General features: G+C 39.2%; 1 protein-coding gene across 2 annotated transcripts; it reads right to left on the minus strand.

The window, feature by feature from the left end:
- Positions 1–996: 996 nt before the first annotated feature.
- On the minus strand, positions 997–11,230 carry LOC119746094 (histamine N-methyltransferase B-like). Of its 2 annotated transcripts, none has more exons than XM_038222884.1 (4): positions 11,026–11,230; positions 4,187–4,414; positions 3,330–3,659; positions 997–3,117 (listed from the first exon to the last, which is right to left on the minus strand). In XM_038222884.1, exons 1-4 carry the CDS (start codon positions 11,180–11,182, stop codon positions 2,738–2,740), a joined length of 1,095 nt encoding a protein of 364 aa, XP_038078812.1. In that variant the 5' UTR covers positions 11,183–11,230; the 3' UTR covers positions 997–2,737. The 2 variants fall into 2 exon arrangements, with proteins under 2 accessions (XP_038078812.1, XP_038078813.1); XM_038222885.1 differs by lacking the exon at positions 11,026–11,230 and adding an exon at positions 10,712–10,966.
- Between the last annotated feature and the right edge of the window lie 487 nt (positions 11,231–11,717).

Here is an 11,717-nt window from a genome sequence, read left to right on the forward strand (position 1 = left end):
ACCTTTAGGAGCCCGAATAATTTACATAAATCTACAATACGAATCTACAGTAGAAATACATTCAGTTGAGTACGACATCCAACAGCCGCCGGGTCAGTAATACGTACGTTCTGCGTACACAGTCCATTTGACTGACCCGACGGCTGTTGCATGTCCTAATCACTGCTTATGTGACGTCACTTATCTGCCCTGGTATCCAGGTCCACCGCCAGGTAACCGTAAGACTATTCAATTCGAATTCCCCAAGATGTAAACTTTCCAAAAATACCCACCAAACACTTGGTCGTTTCCAAAAAATAAATTACCCCTGGCTCTTGGACTATACGTATTTCCTGTCGTTTTCATTCAATGCACGATACACGCTGGGTGTTTGTGCGACATAAATAAATACACGCGGCACCAATACACAAATGTTGTTTCTCACACGTCCGCAGAATTTGACAAATGTGTGGCTTGAATCACAACGAACAGCTCGATTTTTCGGGACACAAATTATTGTGACTCCGACATGTGTTCTTCACTCTAAAAACACATTAGTCAGATTTGACTAGAAACCAGTTACATTTGACCAGCCATTCAGGGTCAGCTGGGTGCAACTGAAAATCAGTCAATCTGACTAGATCTTTCCAGTCAGTATTAAAAAAGAATTATGTAAATAACTAAAATTGGAGTCAAATCCAACTACTTTTTTTAGTCATATTATGAATGTTTGCATGTTTAACTAAATTCCTAGTCAATTTTCAATAACTAGGAAAACCAGTCAATATTTTGACTAAGTTGTTTTTAGAGTGTTGCAAGAATAACACAGAAACGCCCAGGTTTCTAAAGGATAGTTGTGTAGACGTTTATATATTATACTTTTAAAGGTTCTTTGCATTTCAAACCAATTCGTTTAAAACGCGTGTTGTAGCCCAATTGGGCGTATGCACGCCGTAGCGTGCCTTTAAAATAAATGCAACAACGTGTTTCACAAGAAACAGACAAAACGACAGATCGTAACGTTGGTTTGGTATTTTAGCAGAAGGCACTTGGTTTTATGTAAGCAATCAACTGATAAAATGTTCAGAACTTAAAGTAACAGTGTCTTTTGTATAGTATATAGGCCTACATGTAGTAACCTGTGACGGGACTATCAGCAATAATATTTGAACAACATTGAGGTAGGTAGAGGCTAGGACGGCCTTTTGTTCCCCCTTATAAATCCATAATTTGTGATATGAGATTGACACAAGAAAACGGACATAAAATGTGAAGGTCCGTGTGGCTTGTTGCAGGCCACCATTACCATTTGAAGAGTACTATCATTTAAAATGAAACGACCTCTTACTTTTTTCGGGTGGATGAAAACTTCGGTGGTTACTTTTCAAAAGTCACAACAATTTAAAATTTAAAATTTTGGTCTAAAATACTGAGAAAAACAATCATCTGAGGTAGAAGTCCATTTATAACAAATGTATCGTCAATTCCAGTTAAAATCATAGTTTTGTTTAAAAACTTCATACGAATTTTCAAAAAGCACTGAAAAACTGATATTAATGGATAATTATGTTAAGAAAACAATTAAAATAAGCCGAAGTGGATTAAAATTCACATATCACCAATCCTAAAATACAACATAACATAACATCAAATATCCCACCATAGTAATACCTCATTGATTAAACATATGTAATTATCGATGGAAATTAAAACATTAATCGTCGATTTTGAATTCGAAAAAAAAATCAACATATTCTGAACATCCACACAATCCGTGGGAAAGGACACGAAAAAAAAGTCTAGTTCGTGCGGTCGATTTCCTTCGGAGATCGTGCACACGAATTCCGAAATCAATCGAACGATTTAGTTATTCCTGCGAACGACTTTGTAATCGTGCAAACGGGAGCGATCTATATCTAGGAAATCGCGGGGCGATTTATGGTGAAAACGTGGAAACGAATTGAGACATGTTCGCACTATGTAGAAAATCGTTCGCTCGATTTGAGAAATCGTTTGCAAGATGTACGAAATCGTACGCATTTAGCAACTGCAATTTTTTCTTTTCTATCGAGTGTCCCTTTCCCCGGCTTTGTACAATCTGAAGTCACGCATATCTAAAGGAATTCATTCGGAATAAACTGGAACTTATGCTTCTGTTTTAATTACACCCACTCACCGTATACTAAATACTAAATTAAAGTTTTGTCAAGGTTTTTTGCATTTTTTGCATTTGTCACTTTTACATCAGTCGTGGACAAAAGTACTGTTATTTATATTGTTGTATTTTTTTTTATTAAACAAGTGGTATGGCATCAACCGGCCTTTTAATAAATAAACACGTTATTTCTGTTGTTCGTTATTGCAGTATTCATAATTTTGCTTTCAGAGAAAACGGGAAGATATATGAGAAAAAAAAGTTCTCAGAATTAATGACAATATCACATCGAAAACGAACACCAAAAACAAACAAACAAACACGAAGTCCTGAAGAGAGATTTAGAGATCCTCACCCGATCTGCATCTCATACATTAAAAACAGACATGAAAACAGACAAGAATGTGAAAAAATAGCTGCAGCATGAGTTCCGATTTCGACTAGAATAATTGCAACAGTCTTGATATCGTTCAATTGGAGGTTTATTTGTTGTACTTTTATTGTGGCACAAGTCCAGTATTGACGCCATTGGTGACAATGGATCCTTTTATGTGACCCTTTGCTGTGAAAGTACTACATGCATTATCGTCTCATTTTAAATAGCTAAACAAAATGATTCTTGAATTTCGGCTTAGAGGCCAGCACATAATCGGTATCGTAAAACAAAAGAACTCTCCCTTCCCTGAGTGTTGCCAGACTTCGAACGTAGCTCAGAAAATCTGCTAGTAAACCTGGGGGCGCCACCTGGCGAAAATTGGCCACGCTTGAGATGAAATCCAGCAGCAGGGCGCCCTCGCGCGACGACTCGTCGAAGATGGCCGTGACGTCAAAGTCCCGCTGGTCATCCGGTTGGTTCAGGACCGCGAAGGGCACGCCCCTTTTCTCAAAGTGGGCGGTCATGTCGGTGAAACAGTACAACGGGACGTCATCCGAGTCCGCACCAAACTGGAAACGCTCTTCTATCTTCATGACGTCACAACGGTCTGTGAATAAATTAGGCAATTGAGTGCGGAACCCCAGAGACATGCAAAAGAAAACGCTCAAATCAAAAAAGCATTGATACAAATTAACATGCATTACATGAACCTCGATGTTTCTGTAATTTCTGGCCACTTCGCATGACATCCCAGAAACTTGTATCAAGATGTATTTTCTACAATGCAACGTCTTACTGATTCACGCTTAATATTCATACCGGTTTCCATTGCGGCAAGAAGCACGCCTCCTGGCTCAAGCCTGCTGAGCAGATACTCGAGCGACGAGTACAGATCAGCCTCGTAGTACAAGCAAAACAGGGCACTGATGAAGTGAAATTTAGTCCGGTCCCCCGACTCCTCGCTAGAATGCCTGTACTGCGCGAGCGTCTTGGCGTGCCAGTCATACTGGACCCCGTCTAACTCGGGTGCCTTTTCCTTGATGAGGTCCTTGTAAAGATCCAGTTGAGTCTGGCTGGGGTCGACTACAGTGTTGTGGATTGTGGGGTACTTGGAGAGCAGCCTGGTTATTAAGTTGTATTCTACTTCTCCTGTTGAAGAAATGTTTTTTTTTGTTTCATTGTATTTATGCTGTTATTAAGATATCGCATGCAGCAGTTCGTTTTTGCATGAGTTAGTGCAGCGGTTATGAAACGCTGCTATAACGAACTCCACTATTACCAACATTTGGCCATTACGAACATCCCCCTTGCTTGGCTCCCGAAATAGTAAATTCTGTTAGAATGCACAGTCACTATAACAAACGACCACGATAAGGAACATTTCTTATGGACCCCATCGTGTTCGTTATAGTGACGATCTGCATTAGGTACTTTGTACTGCCCCCGAATAAAAAAAAAAGAATATTGAAAACTTGCACAAAACGTCTTTGGAATTTAGAAACGATTATAAAGTTATACAAAAGACATCAAGATGTTGAATTCGGCAGGAGAAATGTAAGCCGACAAAGAGCTATTCATTAATACAGTTTGGTGCATAACGTCTGAGAGAAATATAAAAAAAAAATGTCATCAGTGGTTCTCCGGTTGGCAAGCCGCTATTCCATTGCCACAATTACCTTCTCCGCTGCCTATACCGAGCAGCTTTAACTGTCCCCCCTCTGGCAAAGTACTGTCGAGCTTTTCAAGCACCCTCGACCCCAGGTGGGTGTGTATCCACTTGTTTAAATCAGGGGTCCAGGGTGATGCTTTTTCAAATGCCCGCTGACATTCCAGGTAATGGTCATCGTAAAACGAGATCGTCTCCAGTGGTTTGTTGTCGGGAGTTTTTGTTGGTACATGTACCACTAAAGCGAGAGAGAGAGAGAGAAAAAAAAAGAGGGAAAACAGTTACAATCGAGTATATTACTAGGTATATCCATCAATGATTTTGGAAAGAAACCTAAAATTCCGTCAATGATTTTTGTCAGTAAAGTTATAGTATTAGAATGAGAGCAATGCCTGTTCATGCTAGTATACGGCAGAAAGGGGATGGGATTGTGAGTTTGATATAGGTAGAAAACATTTCAAAAATTTCAAAATGGCTGTCATTGCTTGCCATTCTATCAATGCGTGCGTTCGAGTAGCTCACTCGGATGGATCACAAAATTTGGCTGGAATTTTAGCCTCTTAGCTCGCAACGAGCTCAGTAAAAAAAAAAAAACCTTTAGACTTCAATAAAGTTTATTTTTGAGTCCACTTCAGATTTCCGCTGTCCGGCCGCCATATCTGTCCGTTTCTTGGAATGAACAACACATACGTGTGAAGTATTTCCACCACTGACTCTGCTCACGAGCATGGTCTGTGCTGGCATGGCTGACCCGGGTGAGCCCCGAGTACGACGACAGAGCTAATCGAACGGCACGGGGCTGACCCATGTCGACCCGGGTGAGCTAAACGAACGCACCCTTTATTTTTTCAAAGGACAAATCTTCGATGGTCTTATAGCCAAACATCTTTCTTAAGGCTTACTCTGAATGTGTGCCACATGCCATGCTTGTATCATGGAAGGCACAACTCACCCAAGCCCGCGGGAACGGGGGGTGCTGTGGGTGCTGCAGCACCCCATACTTTTTGGATTGGGGTGCTGGAATATGCTTCAGCACCCCCAACTCCCGGGCAAAAATGTGTTCGAGCCAGCAGTGTTCTACGACGATGAAATTGCGCCGCTATTATGCTTGCTCTACAAATATCTCCTTCCTTTTGTTCGTTTTTAGCGTTGCCGCGGTTAATTAAGCGCGGCGCTTCGAACGTAGAGCACAAACACTGTAAAATATCCAGAGGAATTTTTTTTCTAAATCTTCAGGCAGTGCAGAATCGATATTTCTCTCAAACTATCTAAAATCATGACATGTCTATGCTAATTATTATTATGAACTATGAATATTGTGGCGCCAGTGGAGTTCTGCCTTGATGGATATGCTTAGACCCAAAAGCAATAACCTCGGCCATGACAATGGTGGCAAAGTTGTTTATGCTTGTTGTTTACTCAGCATTAAAATACCAAGGTTCATCCTGCGGTTACACACATCCCCAGCCTAAGGGGAGTGGGAACGGCTGACATTGAAACTAGTCGTTCTTTACGCCGATTCCAGTGTAGTTTCGTTTTAATAAAAAATCTATTCATGCTTTACCATGCAAGTTTTTCCTCGTAAAAATTTAGTAGACCGATAAAATATCCTTCCCTCGCCCCAAACTTGCCATTTGGTCCTTTAGTCTTTTATATTTGCCATTCCCTGTATCAAACAAATAACACTGCAAATATAGAGCTACATCGTTTGTTGAGTTAGTTTGTTAAGTTGTGAATATTTTTATGAACAGAAATTCATCCATTTCCAGTGGAACCATTTGTTTTAACTTGAACCAAAAAAAAACAGCCTTTCGGGTTTTATAAGTTTCAGTATACACTTTATTTACACTGACGACGTCATCAGTTAAAATGTCCCAACTTAATAATATTGATTTAGTTCAGACAGGATAACGTTCGTCATACAGTGAAAATAACTTTTGAAAATAAGGAAATATAATGAATTTATAAGTGTGTGTATTAGTAACACTTAACTTCCTGTTCCGATTTGAATTTAAAGGAAAGAAAACTGATCATTTACAAATTCTTCCTACAATAACTTCCAGTCCGATGACGTCATGATTCTGAAATCTCACAAAGTCCTTTGAGATTGTACAAAGAGTATTTGGGGTTAATTTGGTAAAACTTTTCAAATTCAAGTTTCATCTATCTTTGACGTCCTTTCAACTTAATGGCGTCATCATGCCAATATTTGTGTTTGACATTCCTCACTGATTATTGATATATTAAACTGAAATGCTTCCAATTTCAATTTATATTTAATTTTCACTTCCGGTAAAACCGGAAGTAAAGGTCAAACAACAGTACTAATTGCCCGGGAATTCAAAATATTGCTCTAGACACCGTCTAACTGATCACATAATAGCGAGAATGGTACTCCAATCATGTGAAAGGTTACAGTTCAAGGAATGTTTCTAAAAATGTTGACATTAAATCTCTTAATTGTAATTTAATACCTGATGATGTCATGATGACGTAACAACATTTGTTTTTAGGTTCAAATTAGGTTTTATCATTATCTGGCAAAACGTTTGGAAGAAATTTCTACATTTGAATTCACCTAACTTTGGCCTTGCGGTAGCCCCGGAAGTATAACGGTTGAGCGACTTCACGTACACGACAAAGAAGTGGTTACACCTTAATATTCCGACACCCCTATGTTCCGACAACCCCTATGTTCCGACAACTCAACCTATGTTCCGACACCACTGTGTTTCGACTACTCAACCTATGTTCCGACACCCCTATGTTCCGACACCCCTATGCTCCGACACCCTATGTTCCGACTGCACACATTCTTATCTCTATCCCTAACCCTCACTGGGAGTAACACAATCTTATGTGCAGGTTGTCGGAACATATAGGGGTATCGGAACATAGGTTGAGTAGTCGGAACATAGGGGTGTCGGAACATTGGGGTGGCGGAACATAGGTTGAGTTGTCGGAACATATAGGGTGTCGGAACATAGAGCAGTCACCCAAAAAGTTCAATCAATTTATTAATGATCTATCTGATTACAAAATACAAAAATCATTGATTATTTTGTTCAAGAGTTATAAGTGAACTGAAAGGAGTTGGTAACTTTTTCAACTAAAATCGCTTGTAATTTGATACCCGATGACGTCATCGTGACGTCAGAGTTATATTCTCCACTTTGGATCAGGGATGCCGTTGGTTCAAAGTTACACGTTGAACTATTGAGGAGAAACTTGCGGAGAATTACAGTCCAGAAAAATAGAAACAAAGCAGATTTACTATTCGAACAATTCTAGAAAGTGATCCAGCTGTGCCGGATCACTCAATAAATAATCGGTATCAAAAATTGCTCAACCCTTACTGAAGATGTCATCATGCAAATTCTTTAATAGTATGACCTCCTTGGTTAGAATATATATACACAAAAACATTATATATCCATCAAAACATGGCTCACCCCTCTGGCTGCCCAACTACCTATTTCATCACGTAGTGCATCCAGAATCCAAAATTTTCCGGGGCCCAAGAAGAGGGCCCCTGGCCCCTCGCCGTAAGGGCTCGGAAAATAAAACAAAGCATACACTAAAGAATTTACTGAAAGTAAGAAAGCAGCCTTGCAACAATAATATTTACATGCAATGTCATGCATAATGATACAATTCTTTTTTCCCCCCAGAATTTAATGGAACAAAAAATGGAGATAAAAATACAGGGGTCTCGACTTTTTAGTACAGTAGAAACGTTATAAGAGCAACAGTATATTCTAAACAAAAAAATGAAATAAATTGTCTTTATAATCTCAAAAAACCTTTGCTAAAAAAGTCATATGAAAGTTGCCAGCAATCGCCTCAGATTGCACCACAGAGCATCCATATTCCAAAACTTTTTGGGGCCCTTTAAGCCACGCCGTAAGGGCTTTGCGCTCCGTGTTCGCATTATTTTGTCCGTCCTTTAGAAATTCCAGCACCCCCTGGGGGGGGGGGGGGGATGGCAAAAGTTTGTTCCAGCGGGCTTGAACTCACCCAAATATTTTCCCTATATCTGCCCCAATATGCCGCCCAAACGTTGGGTAATTCCAGTTTACAATGCATCTACATGTACGTATAGACCTCTTCTTGAATTCCAGTTGTATGAATAAACACAAAGGAATTGGCAAAACAAAATATTAAGAATCAGGAGAACCCGGAAATAGAAAATATGTGATTCATTGTGAGCAACCGAATTACATCAAGATTCTGGGGGATTTTATTCTCAATCACTAAAATACGGGCATTGAACAGGAAGCTACCCCCTAACTGTACGAATAGGCCTACATCAAAGTTGAAACAAATCGAGAACATGTAAGGCCTATACATGTACATGGAAAATGAATTTGTTTTTGGTTGCTTATTTCGCTTAGACAAGCATTACGCGACTGACCGCGAAATAACTAAAGAGCGGTCATTGGGAGGCACGGGTTGCGCTGTTGAGATTAAAAAAAACCAAAAGCAAAAGGGGTCGTGTTCACTGAGCATTGTGTTTGCGTGCACGTTCAAACACAAACAAAATTGCCATAGTAACAGAAACGTTACAGATGGTATATGGCTGGGTTTTTTTTTAATATTAAATTCCGCTCCATATGTCCACCAAGTCAACATCTAAAAAGTCAATTATATATCGATCCTAACGACTATGCATGGCGTCGTCATGACGTCGCTATTAAAATTGACTGCGAACGACACAGCGACTGCATATTTTACCGTGCGTGTTTTATTGTGCATCTACCAGAATAAAGGCAGACAGTTAATTAGTGGAGAAAAATTGATGCTTAATGAGAGGGCGTACCGTGCAGTTGATAGTTGGCCTTGTAATTTGCGCATCTAGACTCATGACCTACTTTGTTCTCCTTTTATCAAAAATATGAAGGATGACCATTTTTTGGATCGTTGCGGAAATAACTGATGAGTCGCTAATTTATCGTGAATCTGGTTTTGTGAGACAGAAAACGAAACAACTATACAGCTTTTTTATCGGGTGATATGAATATTTGTGCATGGGCAGTATACAACATATCCGATCGCCAGACGCCACTGAGGCGACGGTGGATATCGGATATCTTTGAAGTTAACGCAAATGTTGAAAATGAAAATGAAAACTAACACGCGTCAAAACACCTGTATAATAATATAATGTAGTTACCAGTGTGTCTACATGACTCAATGCATTGCAAGCAGGGTTTTTTTCTCCGCCTATTGCCACGTGGCGCGTGGCGAGATTGAAAGAACTTCAACTGCAATATAAATAGTTATTGAATTGACATAACGGAAATGCGTCAATTAAAATAATTAAACACATCGGTATATTTATCATGCTTTGAAAGAATGCCATGCCGACATATAGTGTTTATTGTTTCGTTTTGAAGTATGGCTTTATAGGCTGATACAACATTTGTATGAATGTCCAATTCAACATGGGCGGCCTCCAACAAACAAACCATTGAACACGGCGATATCCTCTACATCGTTTAAAGGGCTAGTGTAATTTCTTAATGCAATCCTTGAAAAGTGGGCAATTCTGATATGTAAGTGGGTTATTCTGACATTTTAGAAGCATTCGGGAAGCATACGCTATGCCTGTTTGCATCATGGAGTTCATTGACAAAAGACGGTTTCATCTCCTTTTTTTAATGACACAAAATAATCATTTTTGTTTTACTTCACACAACAACTTTAAAAACCATAAGAAACTGTGCATACCATTATTACGGTATCATCACATCATGAAATTTCACACACAATGTAACCAACTATCGTGATTATTCTGTAACCCTACACTGCAAAAACTGTAGTGTTAATTTAACACCATTCGGTATCTATATATGACAACACCAGTAAAATTTAACACCAGGTGGTCCCATATAGATACCAATGGTGTAAAATTTAACACTGCAGTTTCTGCAGTGTACCAATGGAATTATTCCTCCATGGTTTTAAAACGCATTTCCTTGTTCTACTTCAATGGTTGCCTTTTTATTAGCATAATCCTTTACCCATAGTTTATTTTACATTAACACTTTAACACAATTTATTTTAATTCTTATTTTGGGTAGCCCATTCAGTTTGTTTGTTTGAATTTCCATTCATATAAAATAAAGAAAAAAAATACACAAATGATACAAAAACAAAATGAATTATTTATACTGTATCTGGAGCAAAATAATTATATGAATGGGGTGACATCCGAGAGAAGGACAAAGCCTTCTGTAGAGGAGCACCCTCTACAGCTTTTAAATTACAAAAATATATGCATGTAATTATACAATCTATTTCGGTTGCATAACTTAAATTGAGATGATGTTCATTTCCAGGTTTAATAAAACAAAGTAAATACATGGTCTCCCATTGGGCCCATTAAAAAGAAGACAATGTAAATAAATTACAATTTGACGTTGAAGTAAAACACAAGAAGAATTTTTCTGGGGAAAACCCACGCAATCAGACACGGACTGAAAACCAAATCCACATTATTGGCCAAGGTAGGAATCAAACCCGGTTCACTTACTTATAAAGGCGAGGAAAGTAGCGCTACGCCCTTTTTTCACCCTAATTCCCATCCGGTCAACCATAGATCAACCTTCGGTCACATTTTGGTCAGCCATCCACATTATTTTTATCGTGCACAAAATGCAAGGCTTTACGAGGCGTACTGGACTAACAACTCGGTGGTTTCCAAGTGGCATTGTAATTTGTGTACAAAAGGCACAGCCTACATATATGGAGGTCAACGCTATTGACGACAAGGACTGCACGAAATGCTTTCCAATTCCGTTATACCTAATCTCAATTTCGTCTACAACTATGACACGCAGATCCTACCTTTGTCGACCGTGCTTATACAGTTGTCAACACCTGCGAATCCATCCAACTCGTCACTCTTGGGATAGGGTAAGCACGAGCTTCGACAAGCATCGGGCTTGCAACTAGGCATCGCCATTTTTGCAAACACGTGTGCTTCGAACGCATTGATCTCCATATACACAATATGGAGATCAATGTTCGAACGGCTGCTGGTTCTAGCTATCGCGCCCCGCGTTGTACAAAAATGCAAAAGTCAACAAGTGTGAATATGCCTGCGCATGCGCGCGTAATACAGACCAAATTCAAGGTCGAGTTTTGTATAGACTCCCATCCTTCTCCTTATTTACACACGAGCAATTATGATCTGCACTATTTTTGATTAATTCGTGCACAGATCGCTAAATGTAAATTTTTCGAGAATTGGTGCTCCCGTTTCGAGCAAGATAAATTTCTTTTCTTTGCAAACACGATCCATATTTCACTTCAATTATATATAAATGCAAACACGATCCAGATTTCACTTCATAATTGAAGTGAAATCTGGATCGTGTTTGCATTTTGATAAGGGAATACTAAAGAAACGAAATTTATCTCGCTCACAAATGCTGGTAGATGTACAGTACGTACAGTACATGTACATGTACTTCTTGTACCCACGTGTACACAAGAGCAATACTTTTTGATGCGGCGTTCCATAGACCCGGGTCTTT

Source organism: Patiria miniata, unplaced genomic scaffold, assembly GCF_015706575.1.
Source record: "Patiria miniata isolate m_02_andy unplaced genomic scaffold, ASM1570657v1 HiC_scaffold_7, whole genome shotgun sequence".
Lineage (NCBI taxonomy): Eukaryota > Metazoa > Echinodermata > Asteroidea > Valvatida > Asterinidae > Patiria > Patiria miniata.